The 23,661-nt window shown below is 38.2% G+C and overlaps 1 protein-coding gene across 1 annotated transcript in view; it reads right to left on the bottom strand.

Moving 5' to 3' along the window:
- LOC105468744 (DNA polymerase delta 3, accessory subunit) overlaps positions 1 to 23,661 on the bottom strand; it is a 51,774-nt gene that overhangs the window by 5,418 nt on the left and 22,695 nt on the right. Inside the window, exons 6-11 of the mRNA XM_011719064.3 lie at positions 18,010 to 18,277; positions 16,750 to 16,822; positions 11,660 to 11,825; positions 7,974 to 8,080; positions 2,641 to 2,753; positions 1,066 to 1,144 (exon numbers count right to left, since the gene is read on the bottom strand). Of these exons, the coding sequence (XP_011717366.2) occupies positions 1,066 to 1,144; positions 2,641 to 2,753; positions 7,974 to 8,080; positions 11,660 to 11,825; positions 16,750 to 16,822; positions 18,010 to 18,277 (806 nt within the window). The remainder of the gene's footprint in view (positions 1 to 1,065; positions 1,145 to 2,640; positions 2,754 to 7,973; positions 8,081 to 11,659; positions 11,826 to 16,749; positions 16,823 to 18,009; positions 18,278 to 23,661) is intronic.

The following is a 23,661-nucleotide window of genomic DNA, read 5'->3' as shown; positions in this document are numbered from 1 at the left end:
ACTCCCCAGTCGCATGCTACAATTAAAATGGCAGAGGCCTTTTCAGAGGACTGGGAGGTTGGGAACAGTGGGACAGGTAACACAGATAACAAAATGTCCTCACTAGTTTTAAGAACCAGGAAAGGTTGATTCTTCAGAGCCAATCTTTTAAAAACAAGTTTGAACTAGAAGAAAAAAAAAAAAATCAAGAACAGGAAAAAATAACCTTCTCTGAAGATCCAACCTGTGGCAGGTGCCACAAAAGGCAAAATGACAACCATGGGCTATCCAACTAACAAAGGTAAAAGCCTAAACCCACAACTCTTTTCAAACACAAAAATACAGTACCAGGATATGAGCATCCCATCAAACCTCAAGTGCTAAATCTTAAAAGCTCCACAGAAGTCTGGTTTGATTATGGAAAGGGCAGAAGTAGCTAAAACATGGCTGAAGAACCAGCCAATGACTCAAAGCCTGAACTCTAATTCCTCCCTAGGCCTTCGTAACAAGCACATGCTTTTACCTAACATGGCTTACAAATAGGAAACATAAAGGAAGTAATCTGGATGAGTCATTCCCTTCTGAAGAACAAATGGAACCAAATACCAAAAATGACTCTTGATACAGTCTAATCATCTGTAGCTTCTTTTCCACTGTTCAGATTTATAAAAACAAACATTCTAGGGAAAAAAAATGCTTCTCAATGTCTATGATAACATCTTAAGCCCATACTGTGGTTTCCATCTTGTTTTTAGACATATTTATGCCACCTGAATCTTCATAACAACCACACATTTAGGCAAAATGGATATTCCACAGATAAGAAACTCTTCACCAGAGACAACATAACTTTTAGCCAACATCTCAGTGCTTATTTTTATAGTGTATGACTTAAACAAGAACCTAGGTGTTCTGACTTACACTCTGCTACACAAAGTGTATGCCATAGACAAACAGCATCAGTAGCACTTGGGGATGATTCATATGTAAATTAAAGTTTGAGATGTACCTGTTCTAAAAGAGATTATGGTGCCTCTACGGTAATAAGAGACTCTTTCCGGATTTGGAGCCAAATATTTGCCTTACCTATGCAGCCTTCCTCATCCACGTAAGTTTTAGATTTTAGTACGCGTTTTCGTTTTCTTTTGTTTTCTCCACTTGAGCTCTAAAAGATCAGAGGATACAATGTTAAGCTGATCAATTATGTTATACAGAAAAATAACAAAAGCTTTTAAATCTATAATAATCATTCTCCAGTACTCCATTATGATAAAAAGTTGAAAGAGAAACTCTACATTAGTTTTAGAGAACCAACCCCATCACATAGACAAGTTACGCTCACTATATACACAGGCTTGATATTTCATTGTTCATAAGAAGGGAAGTAGCATGCTGAAGAAAGAACTGTGTTCTGTTCATTCGGTCAATAAGCTTTTGCTGAGTAGTGCAGGCGACATGGTTAAAAAGTAGGATAAGGACCTTAGTGGAGGAGACAGATAAGGAAAGCAGACCACTGCAATACGATGTGGTGAAGGCTTCAATGGAGGGCTGAGGCAGATATTATGGGAGCACACAGGGATGGCCCCTAAACCACACCAGGGGTTTCTGTGGCATATGCCCTTGCTGTAGATACTTGCTATGTCAGCCTTCACATTTCTTGTTTTCTTTTTTTTTTGGTTTGTTTTTGAGAGGCAAGGTTTTGCTCTGTTGCCCAGGCTGTAGTGCAGAAGTGCAATCATAACTCATGGCAGTAGTCCAACTCCTGGGCTCAAATGATCATCCCGCCTCAGCCTCCCAAGTAGCTGAAACTAAAAAGCATGTGCCACCATGCCCAGATATTTTTAAAGTAGAGACAAGGTCTCCCTGTGTTGCCCAGGTCTCAAACTCCTGGACTCAGGCATTCTGCCCACCTAAGCCTTCCAAAGTGCTAGGATTACAGGTGTGAGCCAACATGCCTGGCCAGCCTTGACACTTCAACATTACACCTATCTAATTTAGTCTCAAATAGGTATTACTAATACCAACTTCCTTTTATCTCCACTGGTCTCTTTCATCTCATTTTCTCTTCAGCTAATGAGGAAATCGGCGTAAGATTTAAATGATGCACAATGAATTAAGAAAAACTAACAGCCACAAAGGAAAAAAAAAATTGTCAGCAACTATTTTTTCAACTCTTCATTATCTACACTAATAGATGTAAAAAAGATGCAGCTGAAGAGCGTTCCAAGCTGTATTTCCCCTTTGGCTGACAGTTTTCCCATCCAGCCCTTTTCCAGAATTGCTTCTGAAGGGCAGCAAATGTGTTTAAGTTGTTTGTTCCCCCGTCTTTCACATGTTGCTCTGATGCAGGGGGATCTCTTTTTGCACCACTCTAACAGGAGGTGTACAGCACAGCAGAGATGCTGAAGGTCATGAATACAGAACAGCTCCCAGGTTCCACCTCTGCAACGTTCTTGAGACTATACCCGCTAGCGAAATCTCCCTTCAGGTGAGAATGGAGGAACACCCATTCTGTACAACCTGTAGGAGAGCAGAATGAGACAAGAGCCATCTACTGGCATTTGTGAAGTATACAGCAAGGGAACTGATTTAGCAAAGTGGTTGTAGGTCCTTAAGACATAAAGGATACATGGATATGCAAGAATCCCAGTATAATTTTACCTTGACAGAAGGAGGTTCAGGCTCAGTCTTTGGCACTGGTTCAAGAGGTGGAGACGGAGGAGGAGGTGGGGGTGGTGACTCAGCTTCATAAGCCCCAGGAGAGTCTGGGAAGACTGAAATAATGAAACAGACTTAGATCAGAGAACTACAAGCACTATCTGGTATAATGCCTTCTCCACTGGTTCTCTAAATTGACATGTCCAGCAAAGGGGATTTAGCAAGCAGTAATTCATGATAACCAAGAACTTTGCAGTTATATAGTTATCTTTAAAATATATATTTTATTAATTTTATATAAATAAAATCAGAGAATCAAGAACTATTACAGCCAGAAGTATCTTAGCTAAATGTTTTCTTTTATAGCTAAGTCAGGTTATGAAGTTGGTTTGTAAATATCCACTCATCGCCTTCCATGTGCCATGTATTTCACTTTATTTTTACAACTCTGAGACAGATTTTCTTATTTGCACATTACAGTAAATAGAGGTTCAGAGGGGTTCCGAAACTTGCCAAGGTCACACAGCTTACAACGGAGACAGGAGGTTTTAAGCCTAAGTCAATCCAATTCTACAGCCTTGCTATTCCAACTATACCATGCCGCTTTACCATTGAGGACAAGACATTCTCTCTCAAGATCCATGTGGAGACAATCCTCAGGTTATAACGAACGTTCTATGCCAGAGTCTTCCACTGTGACCTAAGGATTTTCATCACTTGAGATGTTTGTTAGACTGAAAATCTCCAGCTGATGTTAAGAGTATAAACTTGGAGGTGGGTGAAGTCATCTTTTAAATGATTATCATTATTTAAGCTCTAACAACTAGGACCTGATTAATATTTTGCATATTTCTAGTGACTGCTCCACTGATAGGGCTTGTTCTGCTACACTGAAGTTAACAGGAAAGCATACTTTTAGGAAAAAAATACTGCTGTGGAAGTGGCATCACCCAAGAAATGAGCACCACCAGAGGGATCCCATGATTTCTTAACAATTGCAGAATTGATGGTCTTAGTAAACGGCCCATGAGAGGGGAAGCAAAAATCCTCAACTGACCTATTACTCAATCACCACAAAGAAAGTGCTGGGTAGCAACTTAGCCTCACCTGCTCCCTGACTCTCCTGGCTGTATTCAAATTCTTAACACAAGTCTTGGATCTGAAATTCTCCCAACTGATTAGGTCAGTGTTAAAAATTATGACAGTGAAGCGAGTTCAAGGCCAAATGACCTAAAGAGGTGAAACAGAACAAGAGCCAGAATGAACAATAAATTACACACTTTAAGTATAAAATGGGCCCCAAAAACTTTATAAGCTCTGGGAAACAAGAGAGAGAAACACAAAAGGAAAGCAGTCCAGCTATCAGCCCAGCTCTGGGAGGCTAGAACATGATGGGAACTCAGGCAAGAGAAAAGTCAAACACCAGAAGTAAGCCTCCATTGTTCTGAAGGAACAGCTATGAAGAAAGCTGGGCTATAATGGTAGATGTGTTATAATGGGAGGAGGAAAGTTTAGGCAATGAGGAAGCCAAAGGAATTTTGAGACTCACAGTAATAAACTTAGGCATTCTTATTTCCAGTTCTGAAACCAGTTGACTTAACCAAAGAAAACAATCCTAGTGACACCCTCTAAGACCCCTCTCACAGCACTGTATGCAAATGTTTATCTAGATCCCCACTCTAGACTCTAAGCTCCAAAAAGGCAGAGACACCACGATTTCCCTGGCATAAACACAGAGTAACTGTGTGTATGTGTGTGTGTATGTGTGTGTGTATGTGTGTGTGTATTTATTTACATAAAGGAAAACCACCACTTTCTGAACTAAATTTGGAATGAGGAACCCAGGTCAAGGAAGACAACATATCTCTCTCTCTTCCTTCCACACACTCCCTGAGAGAAACACTGTGATAATAAACAAGTAAAACATTATGACTCCCCCAAACAGGGAAGAGAATAGTAGAGGAGTCAAGAGCCCTTAATGATTAAGAAATTTCAACAAATCCCTGGAAGATGGAAGGCAGATGGGAGAAAGTTGACAAAAGGGGCATCAGTCAAATCAGATGAGTCAGAGAGTAGAGATTATTATCTATTATAAAACTTCTATTTTTATCTGACTTTTAAAATTGTAAATATCTACTACTTTGTTTAAACTTGCCGCCATTCATGTACTAGAATATATGTCTGTCTGCCTTAGTCTTTACCAAGCCAAACATCCCCACTCAATACATTTTTACTGACACAGACATAAAGAATGTTCCATGCACTGGTGTATTTTAAACAGATTTGTAGCCAATCTGCAGCTCTTCAAGTGAAAGTTAAGCAATGAAGTATCACTTATTCCAGGAAAGCAACCTTTGTTGGGACAGAGTAAAAACTGCAATGAAACTAATTTCAGAGATCCACTGTGTCAAAGAGTTCTCTGGCAGAGACAGGTAATTAGAATTCTTGGAAACCATTCACAGCTTCCTAGGACTCAGTATTTTTTAAAAATACCTATCTTTACCTAAAATTGGGGATCATTTGCTTAACATTCTCCATAAGCACCTTGCAAGGACTGAAAATATTAGCAAAGACTTAAATATTTATCAGTTAAAACTACATTTCTTCTTAGCAATGTAGATGTTACTCTTAATGTTATTTCTTTCTGGGTCTGGCCTTTTGATTTTGCTTTACAAAGAGAGTATGTAGAACTACTAAAGGTGCATATGACCCCGCAGGGGTAAAAGAGAAAGGCACAGACCCTTGGGTAGAGAGTTACAAACAGAAGTGGAAGGGAATTTTCTGAAAAAACTGAAGGTACTTGCAAGTATGGGCACCTCAGCAGGAAGAGTAGAGTGAATAATAAGAAAACTATCTGAACTTGTTTCCAGACACAGGTAAAAGAAAAAACAGGCCAGGTGCAGTGGCTCACGCCTGTAATCCCAGCACTTTGGGAGGCCAAGGCGGGTGGATCACAGGGTCAGGAGTTCAAGACCAGCATGGCCAATATGGTGACACCCCATCTCTACTAAAAACACAAAAATTAGCTGGGCGTGGTGGTGGGCGCCTGTAATCCCAGCTACTCGGGAGGCTGAGGCAGAGAACAGGTTGAACCCGGGAGGCAGAGCTTGCAATGAGCGGAGATCACGCCACTGCACTCCAGCCTGGGCGACAGAGTGAGACTCCGTCTCAAAAAAAAAAAGAAGAAAAGAAAAGACAAAACAAAAGAAAACCATGTACCAAGCACTGTCTTGGCACTTCTGACACATCATCTTATTTCATGTTCATAAAAAGCCTGTACCATTTATGATAAAAATCCCCGTTTTAGAGATGAAAAACAAGGAATTAAACAAGTTAACTAATCTGCTTAAAGTCACACAATAAATGGTCAAGATAAAATTTAAACCCAGGTCTGCCTGACTCCAAAGTTCTTGTATTTTCTCTTCTCCTGCTGTTCCTTTTCTAACTTCTGGCTGAAGACAGCATATTGAACTATATGACATACTCAGTGTAACAGAAATAAAGCAATAATAAGTTAGAGACTGTGTAAGGGTTTAAAATAAAATCCCACTGGCTTTGAGACAAAGACGAAATTTAAGAATAAAATGGCAGAGGTTTATAAATTTAGTCAGATGCCAAAAATTATCTTTGCCAGAGGAAAAAAAATCTAAGAGCTTCTGCTCTATATCATCTGTTATTATAGGTTGTGCATCTCTATCGCATTTCTTCACATTCCTTTCAAAACTAAATAACCCCACTTATATTTCTAATCACCCAACAGTATTATTGTTGTAGGCTACAGATCAGAACTACAAGGAATATTTCAGAATGATATAATGAGTGCTCAACCAACCATAGTAATTCCTTAACTTAGAACTGACTCCTTCACTAATACTAGAGTATCTAATTTACCTTTTTAATGTACATTAGGTTGATGGCTTCAAAGACCTTTCCAAAATCTTCCCAAGGTCTTTTACTGATTGGAAATAGGGAAGACTGTTCCAATTAGCACCTATTCCTACATTTACTTCCTAATTATTTTCCCATGTGTCTACATGGAGTTGTTCCTTTCTGCAGCCTTGGCCAAAGCATTTTGATAAATGACAATGGAATGAAAATATAGCATTTGCCTCTCTGGGATGCTCATGTGTCTTATCCTACCCATTCTGAAGGGCCACTAAAAACCACAGAAGGACATTGTACCTCTCACAGCATATCAACGGCTGTAATTCTAAACACATAGCATGAATGGTAGAATCTAAATCCACAGAAGTGTAAAAGATGCTACATCTCTATCACAGACTCAACTTTCTTTTACTATTTCTTGGGTCTGTTCATTTTTTTGCATTACTGTCATCCATATATATAATTTGTTTTTTTTCACTCACTTGTATAGTTGAGCTAATATCCTTTTTCCAGAAGCCTCTCTTAGCATTTTCAATTCCTCTTAGTTTCTAGAAAAAGTAGAATCTTACAAGTTTCATTTTGTCCTTTGATAGCACAGTAGCTTCCTTTTTTGCATTCATTATTATTCTTTACTCTCCCTTTTAGTATCTGTTTGTGTTTGTCTCTATATCTTCATGTGATGCTGAAATACTTTAGACTAGATTTCCCCTCATTACCTAAAATGTTTTATACCCATTATGCCATGAATTCATGGACAATTGATTAGAGCAGTTCAAACTTTTCACCGTGTCTCAAAGTGGGCTTTTCAAAGTAGAGTCATGCACTAGTATATCAGTTCAACCCATTTAACTTTCTTTTTACCCTCCTTCTTTTTCTATATACTTTATACAATTTGGGGCAAGATCTTGGCTCTTCAAAATATTTGATATTTTTTAAAAAGCATATTAATGTTCCTGGTAAGACTCTTGCCCTTATGAGGTTTGCTTATCTTACACTGGCCCACAGCCTAAAACTAGAATGGTCCACAGTGTCATTCCCTTCCAATAATGACACTGCAGGTTGTTCCAGTTAACCCTAGTTTTACCTGTGTGGACCACCACCAATAATATCCTGGCTCCCTAGAATGTCACAATTCTTAAAAGATTCACATGAAGGTAGCCAAAGGAATATCCTCCCCTTAAAAGAAAAGAAAAGAAAAGAAAAAGTCTTAGATAGTGTGCATAATAATTATTCTTATCCTCTTTCCCTCTGTGTTATTTTGACAAATTGACAAAAGATCATGGTTCTAGTCAAAAGGCTAACGCAAATTTCAAACAGAAAGAGGTGCTATGGTGTCTCTCAATGCTAGAATTACTACTCTCATTGTGATCCTTAATCCATTACTTTTTTAGCTCCTTGAACATTAAAAGTAAAATTGATCCCCCTAACCAAAAATGACTGGTAATGCCCACCTTCATCTTCACTGCTATCAGATTCAGGAAGTTTGATTCTTCTCCTTTTTTTCTTCATGTTTTCAGTTTCCTTTGTCTCATCATCAGATAACGCTACTCGCTTCCCCCTGTTGTCATCCAGAAATAAATTAAGCTTGTTACACATAACAAAAATGTTAAGTATTCACATGCTCTTATGGGTTTTGCTTTATAACTCGTGGTCTTAATTCCAGAGGGTAGAAAAGGACAGCCAAATAGTCCAATAAGGACTCTTGTTAAGGATACTCTGCTAACTGACCATTAACTAGGTCACTTTATGAGGTGACTTGAATAAAAAATTTCTAGAGTTTTCTAGAAACTGCTGGAAGCTACAACCAGGTTATCAAAAATCTCTCCAAATTCCTTCTTACTTCCCTGATAGGACTTTCAATTATCCAACAAGCATTAAATAAGCAGCTACTACATACCTACAAGGCTCTTTGCTAGCCATTGAGAATACAATGATACAGAAGAAAATACTGTTTTCAAGAAGCTCTGGCAAGCACCACAGGCTATAAGGCAATGTGGTAGATTTAACTGGACAAATAAAATGTTATGGAATATAATTCATATTTGGAAAACTTACAAGCTAAGTAGAAGTTCATCATGTAGAAAGGAGAAACATATTTTAAAGAGAAAGAACAATATGAGCAAAGGCAGAGATATCCTTTTAAGGTGATTCAATTGACATAATAATAATAATAAAAAAAACCTAGACTCCGCCGTGACATTATTTAGCTCCTCAGGATGAATGGATACTCCATCACACTCCTCATGCAACCAACAACTAATTTATCAAAGGCCTACTGAATGTTAGAGATACAAATATATACAAGACATAATCTTTGCCAACAAGTACCTTATGTCTTATATAACTTTAAATACCAACTTTCCTTTCTACCTTGAACTAGAAAAAGAACAATTAAACCCAAAACAAAAGGAAATAATAAAGATAAGAACAGAAATCAATGAGATTAAAAAAAAGAAAATTAACAAAGCCAACGTTGTTACTTGTGGGAAAGAGATTAATAAAATTAATAAGCTTTTTATAAAATCCATTTTGAAAACAGAAAAATATAAATTACCAATCAGGAATGAAACAGTGAAGAAATCTGTATTGAGTACAGGTTCTACAAACTTGAAGAATAAGGTTATATAACGAACAGGTTTATGCCAATAAACTCAGCAATTTAGATCAAACTTTGAGTTTTAAAAGCACAACTCAGTCAAAACTGATCCAAAAGAACTAGAGAATTTGCACAGCTCTAGTTAAATCAAATTCACAACAAAAACCTTTCCCACAAATAAAATCCAGCCCTGGATTCACTGGTAAATTTTATTAAACATTTGAAAAATATGTACGTATATATAAACTCCTTCAGAAAACAGAGGAAACTTCTCCCAACTGCGGTCATGGATCGCTTAATGACAGGGACACATTTTGAGCAATGCATTGTTAGGTGATTTCACTGTGTGAACGTCATAGAGTCTACTCACACAAACCTAGATGGTCTAGTCTACTGCTCCTAGGCTACAAACCTGTACATCATTGTTACTGTAGTAGGCAACTGTAACACAACGGTATTTGTGTATTTAAACATCTAAAAAGAGAAAAGATAGTAAAAATACTGTATAAAAAAGATTAAAAATGGTACACACGTCTAGGGCACTTGCCATGAGTGGGGCTTTCAGCACTGAAAGTTGCTCTGGCTGAGTCAGTGAGTGAGTGGTGAGTGAATGTGAAGGTCATAGGATGTTACCGTACACTACTGTAGACTTTATCAACACTGGATACTCAGGCAACACTAAATTTATTTTAAAATGTTTTTCTTTCTTCAATAATAAACAGCTTACTGTAACTTTATTTTCAATTTTATAACGTTTTGGCTCTTTTGTAATAACACAGCTTAAAACAAAAAATTGTACAGCTGTACAAAAATATTTTCTTTATATCCCTATTCTATAGGCTTTTTTCTGCTTTAAAAATTTTGTATTTACTTTTTAAACTTTTTTTGTTGAAAGCTAAGACCCAAACACACATTAGCCTCGGCCTACACAGGGTCAGGATCATTGTCTTCCACCTCCACATCTTGTCCCACTGGAAGGTCTTCTTCAGGGGCAGTAACACACATGAAGCTGTCATCTCTAATGATAACAATGCCTTCTTTTGGAGTATCTCCTAATGACTGCCTGAGGCTATTTTACAGTCAACTTCTTTTATAAGTAGAAAGACTACTGTCCTCTAAAATGATAAAAAGTATAGTGCAGTAATCATAGTAGCATAGCCATTTTTATTATCAAGTATTATGTATACATAACTATTAATATATATGCTATACTTTCACATGACTGGCAGCACAGTAGGTATGTTTATACCAGCATCATCACAAACACGTGAGGAAAGTATTGTACTACCATGTCATGACAGCTATGATGTCACTAGGCAACAGGAATTTTTCAGCTCCATTATAATCTTATGGGACCACTGTCATATATGTGGCCCATTGTTGACCCAAACATTGTTATGCAGTGCATGACTAATCTTATGAAGTTAGCACAATTTTGACACAGCAACTTGATAAAGACATTACCAGAAAAGAAAGTAACTGACCTATAGCCCTCATAAACACAGGCAACAAATGCTTAGTGTAATATTAACAAATTTAATCCAGCAATATATAAAAAAGGATAATATCATAACTAAGTGGAGTCTATCCCAAGAACACAAGGTTGGCCTAATTCACCACATTAATAAAAACACCGTCTGAGCATCCAATAAATTCAAAAAAGCATCTGTCAAAATTCAATAACCACTCATGATAAAACCTCTTAGCAACCTTGGAACAGAAAACAACTTCCTCAATCGGGTTAAGGGTATCTATTAAAAATCTACATTTAACATCACATTTAGTAGTGAAATACTGAATGCATTCCTGGCAATAAGCATCAACAGTGAGTGATGTACCCATGGTTGGGGACATTTTTATCCATACAAGTCATAAGTTCCTAGGAGGTAAGGCCCACTGGACAGAGCTTTAACCCTCTAAAATTTCACCATTTTGTTGATGTTTTCAACGAGAGTAATCCCAACCTTGCCACAAAAGTCGTCTTTCTAGGCCTATCAGTCTTGACAGTGTCCTTTAGAATTTCTTTCAACAGACTAATTCTACCAACTATGAGGTAGTGTCTCCAATTCCTGGATCTAGTTTTAATAGCTTATGTGCTTTTTATTTTCTTTTCTAATTACATTTTACCACTTGAAAAATAAACTCATTGATACAAAAAGAAAACAAAGAACTTTTTCTCTTAAATTTGACTGGAAACAGTAACCCTTCATTTGGCAAATTGAAGTGAAACACACACACACACAATTAGACACACTTATGCCATGTCCACAAATTTAAAACAAAAACTAACAATCAATTTAGATCAATAAGGCCAAAAAAATGACTTTGGTCCTTAAATCATCCAAACTGGCTGATTCCACAGTTCTACTCCACTAGATAAGCTAGTGGGCTTCTCTTTCCATTTTGGTTGTATAGTTGTATCGGTAAGGCATTAAGTGGGATTTAGTACTTAACTGAAAACTGCCTGCTGTCAATAAGCCCAAAGAGACCTTCTCACCCCCAGTAGAGACTCTTCCCCAACAAGCAACAACATTTTCCTACCTTTTTTTTTCCTTCTGCAGCACCTTAACAGGCTCTGCTTTTTTGCTGGATTTTTTCAGGCCTGCAGGAGCTGCCAGCTTTGGTTCAGTGACAGATACTGTAGGCTGCTCCACTATTTTTTCTTCTTTCACTGCTTGTTCTGAGTCCAAATTGACTTTAAGTTTATCTATAAATAGAGTATAGCAGACGACATATGACCCCATCATGCAATATTAATACATCATTCTTTTGACAGTCTACCATGTGCCAGGTAATATGTTAGGAGCAGGGGCAAAAAGGAGCTCATGGACTATTTAGAAAACATTCCTCCTTTCCAACTACCACTCTAACTGTAACTTCTCATTTCTGCCTCCTGCTAATCCCTCATTGTATCACAGTCCCCAGGCTAAATGATAGTAAAAGCAAGGCTTAGAAAAAACATATACAACTTTATGAGGTATCATCTTTTTCATTTTCAGATGAGGAAAATCAATAATCAGAAGGATTACAAGATGTTTCCCAACAATACACAGTTTACAAATGGTGACAACGATTTGTAGCCAAGACCTTTACTTTCTATATATTCTATCTTTTAATGCCTGGATACCCTTAATATCTCACTACTACCTTAATTATAAAAGTTAAAGACATTTTGGATTCAAAGAAGTTTGGTTCAAACCCCGCTTCACTCTGGGCAAGTTATTTTATCTAAAAGTCAGTCTTTTCTACACCTGGGATAATAGTTACAAGATTATTATAAGGACTAAAAGAGATCAGTATTGGTTAAATGATTTATCCAAGGTAACACTGACAGAAAAGGTAAGAGTTGGGATTTGAACAGAAGTCAGTTTAACTCCTCAAAGTCCTTAACCCTTTTCCTACACCGAGCTGAAGAATGACTACTGTGCAACAGGGAGAACTAAGAAATGCAAAAAGGCCTCGCCATCTGAGGAACTATAGAAGCATGTCATCTAGCCTTCACACTGTACTTAGTGATAGCTTTTCACAAGTAAAGTCACAAAATACTATTGGAAAGCTGTCAATAGCTGGAGGCGCTTCAATAAGTAGTTTTGGTTATATGTTGTTATAATAGCTTAAACCTTCTACAGTGTAGAAAAAACTAGTATCATAGTCTTGGCTATTATGCATAGCTTAGTATAATAATTTATAAATAATGTGTATTATTTGAAGGTGTAGCTGATGGACCAAAGTGTAAAATGTAATCTATTTACACTTTTATTTTTCCTGAAGACTTGAATAGAAAATGCGAACGGTGGAATCCACCTTTCCAATGATGGCATACTTTTGCATTTTCAACTGTTGTTCTCAAGTATCAGTGCCTCTCAAATATCCCAAATTGTATAAGAGAGTAAACATGCATCTCCAGGGCTCTAGGGTCAACAGCCAATCCAAAAAATACAGTACACTGGAGTCACATGTGTAGCTTTAAAATTTATGCAAAATTTTCAATCTATCACATAAATTATACTGTTTTAATAGCAATTGTTTTAAAAATGGCATCATTAGGAGAAAAAACCTCCAAACACTTCCTACCTACCTTATGTATTAAGGAAAGCGAGGCTACTGCATTGAGTTTACCAATTACAGAAAACCGATCTCAATTAAAATACCACTGATCAAACATTAGATTCAGCATCCAGAGTTTCTTCTCTCTGTCTTGGTTTCACAGAATTTTGAGAACTCTAACTTAAACATATATGCAGCTACCAATAGCCAATTAACTGGTAAAGAGGTAGTTCAATGCAACAATTTAAGGCGATTATTAAGGAAAATTTAATGACATTTTGTTACCTGAATGATCAAGTCACCTATTTTCTAGCTGATTAAAAGCATTTCCTTCTTATACTCAAGAAAACATGAAACCTTTTCAAGCAAATAAAGATAACCAATTATGACCTTTAAATTTTGTAATCAATGCTGAATTTTATCACATATAAAGCATTACTTTTAAAAATTGAGATATAATTCACATACCATAAAATTCATCACTTTACATTCAGTGGGTTTTGGTTGTATATCCACCATAACTGTCCAGTTTTAGAGCATTTTCATCACCCCAAAAAGAAACCCTGAACCCATTAGCATTCCTCCTTGACCCCAGTCCAGTCCCTGACAACCAATCTTCCTCTCCTCTCCTTCCTCTTTCTCTCTCTCTTTTTTTTTTTTTTTTTTTGAGACAGAGTCTCACTCTGTTGCCCAGGCTGGAGTGCAGTGCAGCGATCTTGGCTCACTGCAAGCTCTGTCTGCCGGGTTCACGCCATCCTCCTGCCTCAGCCTCCCGAGTAGCTGGGACTACAGGTGCCCGCCACCATGCCCGGCTAATTTTTTGTATTTTTTTAGTAGAGACGGATTTTTACCGTGTTAACCAGGATGGTCTCAATCTCCTGACCTCATGATCCGCCCGCCTCAGCCTCCCAAAGTGCTGGGATTACAGGCTTGAGCCACCACGCCCGGCCCCTACTGTCTCTATAGACTTGCCTATTCTGGATGTTTCATACAAATGAAATCATATATGATCTTTTCTATCTGGCTTATTTCACTTAATATTTCAAGGTTCATCCATGTATATCACATATCAATCTGTACTTCATTACTTTTTATAGCTGAATAACATTTCATTGTCTGGATATACCACCTTTGTTTATCCATTCATCAGATGACAGACTTTTGGACTGTTTCAATTTTTGGCTATTATGAAGAATGCTGCTATGAACATCTATGTACAAGTTTTTGTGTGGACATACAGTTTTAATTCCCTTGAGTAGATATCTAGGAGAGGAACTGCTGCTCTATGTTTAACTTTTAGAAGTACTGCCATATCATTTTCCAAAGTGAGTACACATCATTTTACATTCCCCACAGCAGAACGTGAGGGTTCAATTTCTCCATATCCTTGGCAACACTTGTTACTGTCCAGTATTAAGTTTACATGGTTCAAGTCCCCACAATGAACTCTCTTCATCCAATTCTCAAGCTTCATTTTCATTGTAATGATCTTGTCATGTGTCAAATACAATAAAAAAGTCCTAATTTTACTCTGAACATTCAGCCTTGAAGAAATGTCTGTTAAATAAATTAACTTTGTAAGCAATTCTTTTTTTTACATTAATATTTAATAGTATTTTATTTTATCCAGGTTTTCCCCCTCACTGAATTACGTGCCATTATAACACCTTATTACTCCTACCTAGCAATTACAATCATCCACTTTTTTTTTTTTTTTAGGAATGGGGTCTTGCTATATTTTTGGCTGGATTTGAATTCATGGGCTCAAGCAAATCTCCTGCCTCGGTCTCCCGAGTAGCTGGGATTATAGGCATGTACCACCATGCCTGGCTTTTTTTCCATATTTATTTGTCCATCTCTCTCAGTAGAGTATAAGGACTTGAGGCAGGGACCTTGTCTTTTTCTCTATTGTATCACCAGTGCATAACAATGCCAAGCATATAGCAGGTGCTTGATCTATTTGCTAACTAAACACATGACTTAAATAAGTACACTTCTGTATAGTTTGATTTTTTTAAACAATTCACAATCACATATTTTATGTATTTTAAAAATAAGAATTTTAAAATTCACTGGGTTTTTAAGGTTACAAATGCATTAAAAAAAAAGCAACCAACAAAAAGATGGGTCTCATCAAAGTTGCCAAGAAACCATGATCTGATTGGGTACAGTGGCCCATACGAGCTAGGCAGGTCAGTGACAGCATGATGCTTTAACACAGCAGTCCCCAACCTTTTTGGCACCAGGGACCAGTTTCATGGTAGACAATTTTTCCATAGGCAGGGGTGGTGGTGGGCAGCAGGGTAGGGGTGGTTTCAGGATGAAACTGTTCCACCTCAGATCATCAGGCATTAGATTCTCATAAGGAGCCCGCAACCTAGATCCCTCACATGCACAGTTCACAAAAGGGTTCGCAATCCTTTAAGAATCTAATGCCACCACTGATCTGACAGGAGGTGGAGTTCAGGCATAATAATGCTTGCTCATTTGCTGCTCACCTCCTGTGCAAACCAGTCCCCAACAGGCCCCGGACTGCTACCCATCAGTGGCCTGTGGGTTGGGGACCTGTTTTAACGGAAGTAGGAATCATTCCCTGTACACCAACTGTGCCTGCAGTAATACAACAATGCTTCCCAGAAACCTTTAAGTATCACATTTTCCATTCACTTTTCTAGTTACCCATTCTGAGCTGCAAGAACACAAAAATGTTCTCTGACAGCTTTTATAGCAAACACAAAAACTGTCACGCTTACATAAGCAGAATATGAAAAAAAATTTAGCCATCATGGAAAGGCAGAATTTTGACTAATTTTGCTTGCATAGGCATGTAACAAAATGCCTCCTTGAAAAATCTTTGTAAAACTGATGCTCCAAGAAAGTGTGCCATAATTATCCTGTGGCTCCTGCATTCTTCCTGGTATTCTACCACATACTCTCAGGGGATGTACACTTGATATGAGAAGTATGAAAATATGTGACTACTGGTTCTTTCCATACAGAAGAATTCTTACTTAAGTATCTTTTTAAAAATAAAGAAGATTTTTGCTTTCTCAAAAAAAGATTTTTAAATGTCCATTATGACTCGGGCCCTTCTAATTCACACTGGAAGTCTAATTCATTACTGTAAGTAATCTGCAAAAAATAACCAAAGAAAGGCAAAATATTTGCTTTTGTGGACCCTTGAGAGATAGAAGAAATAAAGGTCACACCAGGCAAACTGACTCTAGCATCCATGTTATTAACCTCAATACTATACTGCGTAGCCAGGCAGCCTCCCTTTTATTTTAATCACCCATTTTCAAGGGCCCTATGAAGGAAATAGTTCATTATCTTTTCAAGGCGGGAAGTTAAACCAGGAATAATAAACTGCTCTCGAAGAGATCTCAACTGAGCCTAACTCACCCATAAAGTTCCAGCTAAGTTACTTTCATCAATATATTGGGCAGTACACTGTAAATTTATGTTAGGATGCAGGTAGTCTCCTGGACAGGCAAAAACTAAACAAAGTAACTTTTACTTCCGGTATAATATGTCATTACATTAACATTCATTCATTAGTCAAAGTAAGGTAAGAACATGCTTACTCATAGCAGCTTTTCCAAAAAAGTTGCTCATCATATTCCCTTTCACTGGGGCCTTGTTGCCTGCTGAAGATGCCTACAAGCACAGAAAACACGTATGATTTTTTGCTAGCATTTAGGCTGTTCATGAGGTAGCAGTCTCAAACAATCTCTTCTATAGCACACTGCTGCGATAGTATAGTCTCTATATAATAGTGCCAAAATGCGGAGGCATTAGATATAAGAACAAATCTAGAACAATAATCCACACCAGATAGTAACTGGTGTTAATCTCTAAAGCTTAGTTTCTTATAGATCTTATAAAATTAAGTACCCATGGATATGTCTAAACTTTTCTTGAGCACATTTAAAAACTATTTAATTTGACAGAATTAAAAAAGATCAGAGGCAGTATGTACACAAAGCGGGAAAACCTAAAACATTACATTTTTAATCATCAGAAGTAGATCTGAATTCCTGGTTCCTACCGTTCAGTAGCAATATGAGCTCCAGGCAAATTACTTAAGTCTAGGTTTCAGTTTTACCATATGTGAAAGGGAAATAGTTAATACCTCCCTCACAGAACTGATAAGAGGATTTGAACAAAGACCAAACTATTGGCACACAGCTGAAATTCAATAAACATTATTGTTTTCCTCCATCCTTCTTCCCCAAGACAGACACTTGAAAATGACAGTGATCTGAATTGAATACACTTGACACTTGAAAATGACAGTGATAATAATAGTAACAACAATAATTATACTTTTCTGGATTTTTAAAATAGTATTGGAATGATACTTTTCTTAAGTCAATGCCCTTAAGTTAGTTCAGATGACTGAACAATAAAAATCTAAGGGAAGCAAATAAAGCAAAAACAAAACAAAAAAACCCACATAAAGTATAATAAGAATGGGAAATACACTAGGAAGGAAGGTATATATTGCAAAGCCCAGAACATAAGATATTCCTCAGAATGACATATTGCAAATAAACATTTTTTTGAATGTTAACAATTTTAGAGGTGTTTTCACATGTTTTCATCTGGGTCTCACAACAATCTCGTTTGCAAAGGAAATCCAAGGCTTGGTGAGAATCATTATCAAAAGCAAAAGAACTCTTTCAGGTAACAGTATCAAGTATTAAAGCGTTCAAACTAAAGTAGAAAAATCAGAACTGAGTATCAGAACCTTACATAAATAAACTACTACCACTGGGACCATTAATGCTTTTCTAGTTACCCACTCTGAGCTGTAATGAAGGGTATCTTCAAAGAAGACTTACATTTGTTACTTCCTTAGCCTCTGTTTTAGCTTCCTTGTTGGTTTCTTGGGTTTTAGCAGCAGCTTTGGAGGCAAACATTCCCATAATTCCTTTGGGCTGCTGGGAAACCTGCTTGGATGCAGGTGGGCCATGACCATTGGTGGTCAGCTCATTGTTGGCTTGTGTCTCACTTGACATGTGAAGATGTGACTGCTCAAACTTTTTGGAAGATGAAGAAGATTCAGCAGGAGATCTAGGGACTGCAGCTGCACATTGTATAGCACTAAATCTAGGGACAGAAATGTTACATTAAGTTAATGTCAGCATATGCATTCTTGGGTGGTTCAACAAAAAAAAGAGAAAGAAAAAAAAAACTAATGTCAGTTTACAACCTTATTTTCAAATTCTTGCTTCTTCCACACAATACTTAACTCTAATATTGTTTAAAATCAACTTTAGGCCGGGCGCGGTGGCTCAAGCCTGTAATCCCAGCACTTTGGGAGGCCGAGGCGGGCGGATCACAAGGTCAGGAGATCGAGACCACAGTGAAACCCCGTCTCTACTAAAAATACAAAAAATTAGCCGGGCGTGGTGGTGGGCGCCTGTAGTCCCAGCTACTCGGGAGGCTGAGGCAGGAGAATGGCGGGAACCCGGGAGGCGGAGCTTGCAGTGAGCCGAGATCGCGCCACTGCACTCCAGCCTGGGCAACAGCGTGAGACTCCGTCTCAAAAAAAAAAAAAAAAAAAAAAAAAATCAACTTTAGACAAATGTTGTATGAAACTCTCTATTACATAAAGAAACAAATACTAGAGAGAAGTGAGTCACTTGTACTAGGTCATACATCTAGTTAGTAACAGACAGGGTTGGAATTAGGTGCCTTCTACCACCATTAATTGAATATTCTTGGTTTTTTTGAAAAAAGTATCCTAATTCAAAAAAGAATGCAACCAACAATAATAAAAGACGCAGTAATTTCATTATCCTTGGGAAATGAAATAGCCCTTGTTTTTAAAGACCTTCCTCTGATAGGGCTAGATTTGCAATAAATATTGACTGAATCAAAACTAAGCTTTAAATATTAACAAATTTCCTGGCAACGCTCTTGGCCAGAGTAAATCATGCTGCAGGGTTGGGTGTGCTGGCTCATGCTTGTAATCCCAGAGGTTTGGGAACCTGAGGTAGGCAGATCGTGTAAGTCTAGGAATTTAAGACGGCCTGGGCAACATGGTGAAACTTTGTTTCTACAAAAAACACAAAAATTAGTTGGGTGTGGTGGCACACGCCTATAGCCCTGATTACTCGGGAGGCCAAGGTAGAAGGATCACCTGAATTCAGGAGGTCCAGGTTGCACTGAGCCATAAGCTCATCACTCAACTCCAGTCTAGGGAACAGAGTGAGACGCTGTCTCAAAATAAATAAACAAATCATGCTTTAAAACAAGGAAAAGGCTGGGTGTGGTGGCTCACGCCTGTAATCCCAACATTTTGGGAGGCCGAGGCAGGTGGATCATGAGGTCAGGAGTTCAAGACCAGCCTGGCACACGGCAAAACCCTGTCTTTACTGAAAATACAAAAGTTAGCTGGGCATGGTGGCACGTGCCTGTAATCCCAGCTACTCAGGAGGCTGAGGCAGGAGAATTGCTTGAACCTGGGAGGCAGAGGTTACAGTGAGCCAAGATCACACCACTGCACTCCAGCCTGGGTGACAGAGTGAGACTCTGTCTCAAAACAAAAAACAAAAAAAAGAAAAATAGGAGAAGCTGGGAGCAGAGCCACTGGCTCCAATAACCTATAGTCCTTGACAGCCATTTGTTAATAATTTCTAATAATACTAACGGCACCAGACAAGTAAGTATGCCCAAGGCCAAGAGAAGAAAATTGGTGGAACAGCTTGCGTGGCATATTAAAGGGAACATACATCTCTTCTCTAATCATTATAGAAGTGCCGTTTCACACAAATCCATAATGTAACATTCCACATTGTGAATAGGTAATTAATTTAGCCTTCTCACAGGATTATTTTCTTTGTTAGAAAAAGCAAAGTTCCCCAGCTTTTTCTAACAAAGAAAAATATTTTATTTTTCCCATTCTTGCTTATTGAGCATACGTAAGAACTCCTTGAAGTCTTATTTATCTTTTTTATTTCAGGCACCCAGCTCAAGACCTGGCACAGAAAAGTGCTAGAAACAACATGTTGAAAGAATGACTAAGTGAATGAAAGTGAGGCTTCTGGCTTCTCTCCCTTCTTTAGTGTATCACCTTCAACTTGGGGTGGGAGATTTCTAAACTATGTGGTGATAGCAATTATCTTAAAGATCAACCAGGCACAACTTCGAGATTAACTGCTAGAACACCTGGTCTAATGAAAAAAAAAAAAAGAAAATCCCTGATACATCATTTCATCTCAGAAGTAACTTTAGACTGGACAGCCCCAAAGCTAGAGTCAAAAGCTCCAAAAATCTTCCACTGATTTATTATGGTCTTCATCAGAAAACTCTGTATTTACACACATCTTTTGTGCATCAGAGTTAAGAACAGATGGAAATCATTTGCTTTCACCCACTGCTCTTCCTCTCTGGCCTTGCAGTACTTCCACATACAAGGAAAAGGGTAATGTTTTATTTCACTGTCAATGTCTGAAGTTGGCGTTGAAACAACTCTTTCTCCTTCTGGTTTGAATTCCACACCTTAGGGTCAGGACCAGGAATTGGCAATGAGGAAGAGACCGAGTTAGGCTGGGAGTATGTCTGATGACAAGAGATCTCTGGTCAATCCTAAAATTTCAACTTTCTTCATGTCACGGCACTTAAAACACACGAAATCATGAGTCAGATCTCAGTTGGCCCATAATTCTCAGGACCAAATACAAACTCATTTGTTGGAGATAAATTCACTTTTCTACTGAGGATACTTTAAGTAATTAGGTAAAGTTTCACTGAAGTGCTTCCTATTACCACATTCCTACTTGCCATGTTTATTTTAGTGGGCCCTGGCAGATTTCATTTTGAACTTTTGCGTCACTTTTATTCTTGTTTGCTTACTTGCTAGATACAACAAAGGAACTGATTTTTAGAGCCTGGAATACCCAACTAGATTTTAAAATTTTTTGAAATCTAGTAATATATTTCAAATAAACTTATCAGGGTGTTAATATTTTCTTGAAATCCTTCCCTAAAAGACAAGAGACTTGTAAATTATTACTCTTTGGTTATACATTTGTTTATTTAATAAATATTTGTATACTTATGCTCAAGGTTTTGAGCTAAAGAAAAAAAAGAACTAATGTCTATCACTAATTCACTCAATAACTACTTATTAGTGTGCCAGGCACTATTTTGGGTATATAGTTAACAACTGAGACACAATCCCTATTCTCATGGAACTTACAGAAACTATGGCAATTCTGTCTCTCTCTCTCCCTGAGGACCCATCTTTATCAGTCATCCCACCTCCCCAGGATTTTCAGCCTTTTCTTCTCTATAGCACCCTCCTAACAATCCAAGTTCAAGTCATTCTCAACTTTAGAAACGTATATATCCTTCCCGTCTCAATCCCTCCTTAGCTACCACCCTCTTTTCTGCTTTGCAGTCAAATCTCCTGGAAAGATCTGTCCATATTTGCTGTCTCACTTCCTGTGTTCCCATTTACTTAGCTCACCAGAATCTGGTCACTCCACTGAAAATGCTCTTACCAAGGCTATCACTAAATTCCATGGATAATTTTCACTTTCTAACTTGGCTTCTCAGCAACGTTTAACAATGTTGACTGGTCCCTCCTACTTGAATCTCTTTCCTTAGGGGCTAAAACCCCATATACTCTTATCTCTGATGGCTCCCTCTTGAGCCCCCCTTTTTCTGTTCTTCCCTTGAAAAGCAACTATCATTAAATAGTGCTTACTATGTGCCAAGTGCTATTCTAAGTGCTTAACATATAATAGTCCATTTAATCCTCTACAACCCTATTTGGCTGGTACTATTATCAGCTTTACTGACAAGAAAATTGAGGCACCCAGAAGTTAAATAATTTGCCCAAGGTCACGCAGCTAGTAATTTGGCCTAGAGTTTTACTTTCTGCCCTTCTTTCATTCTATACATTCTCTCTGCACAACTATCTACTACTATGGCCCAGTTACTATTCTTTCTGATTCCAAAATCTCTCTTTAACCCAGATTTCTCTCCTTAGCTCTAGATTCACCTATCTTTTGCGATGGACATCCTCACTTGGATTTCTCACAGGCTTCTCAAACTCAACATCTCTAAAACCCAATTTGTCATTTTTCTCTCTCTCCTAAAGCCTGCTCCTCCTGTTATATTCCCCTTCTTAGTACTCAGCTGCCCAAGCCAGAAGCATGGGTATCAAACTTTTAATACCAAGAAAGGCTATCTTCCCCCATCCCCTACCCCCACACACCTTGTCCCTGACCACTACCATACATTGAGGTTGTTTTTTATTTTTTTTTTGAGACAGAGTCTCGCTCTGTCGCCCAGGCTGGAGTGCAGTGGAGTGATCTCGGCTCACTGCAAGCTCCGCCTCCCAGGTTCATGCCATTCTCCTGCCTCAGCCTCCCAGGTAGCTGGGACTACAGACGCCTGCCACCACGCCCGGCTAATTTTTTGTATTTTTAGAAGAGACAGGGTTTCACCGTGTTAGCCAGGATGGTCTTGATCTGACCTTGTGATCCACCAGCCTCGGCCTCCCAAAGTGCTGGGTGCTGGGATTACAGGCATTAGCCACCACGCCCGGCCACGTCAAGGTTTTTTGATGGTCATGACTCATTAAACTTCACACCTCTCCATCCCCAACAGCACAACTTTACATCAGAAAACTGTCGTATCCACCTGGATCACAGCCACATTTCTCCTCCCAGATGGCCTTGCCTCCAGATTATTCTCTTCTGATCTATCTTCAATACTGCAGCCAGAACAATCTTTCTAAAATGCAATTTTGATAATTTCACTCCATCTGCTTAAATATTTTCAGTGGCTCCCCAGTGCTCTCAGAATAGAGTCTAAATTTTTATCCTAGTAATCAAAGCATAATGTAATTCCTGCTTGGCCTTTTTAGTCTTCTATCTAATTATTTCCTACCTTTCACTCTAAGTTGCAGCCACAGAAAACGATTGTAGTTCTGCACAAGCATGTTTTCTCTCTTAGCTCTGTCCTTAGTCTCTCATTTCTCCTTTGCTTGGCTATTTCTATTGGGCCTTCAAGCCTCAAGTGAGATGTTATAACCTTCAGTGTCATAAGTCATAACTGTCTTGTCCCCTGACTCTATCCATCCAAAAGTGGGAGATAAGTGCCCCAGCCAACATCTTCCCCCAATATTCCTCCTATTACAGCACTCTTACACTGTATCATAACTCCTGTCTCCCATCAGTTACATGAAAAGGTACACGGGCACATTCACTCTCTACTGTATGGTATGTCACAGGTATCATGAGATATTTGCTGAATGAATTCAAATGATTTTACTCAGTACCTGTCACAGCAGTAGGTGCTCAATATATATCTGGGGAACTGATCTGAATTCTCAATACAACCCCACGAAGTAGACATTATTACATCGAATTTAAAGGCAAAGAAACCAAAGCTCAAAGAGTTTAAGTAATTCATCCAATGCCACCAGGCTACTAAGCAGCAAAGCCACAACTCAAGCCTGTGACCACCAATTTCCA

Source organism: Macaca nemestrina, chromosome 12 (genome assembly GCF_043159975.1).
Source record: "Macaca nemestrina isolate mMacNem1 chromosome 12, mMacNem.hap1, whole genome shotgun sequence".
NCBI lineage: Eukaryota > Metazoa > Chordata > Mammalia > Primates > Cercopithecidae > Macaca > Macaca nemestrina.
Note: the sequence above shows the minus strand (reverse complement) of the source record. Positions and strands in the feature narration are given on the sequence as shown.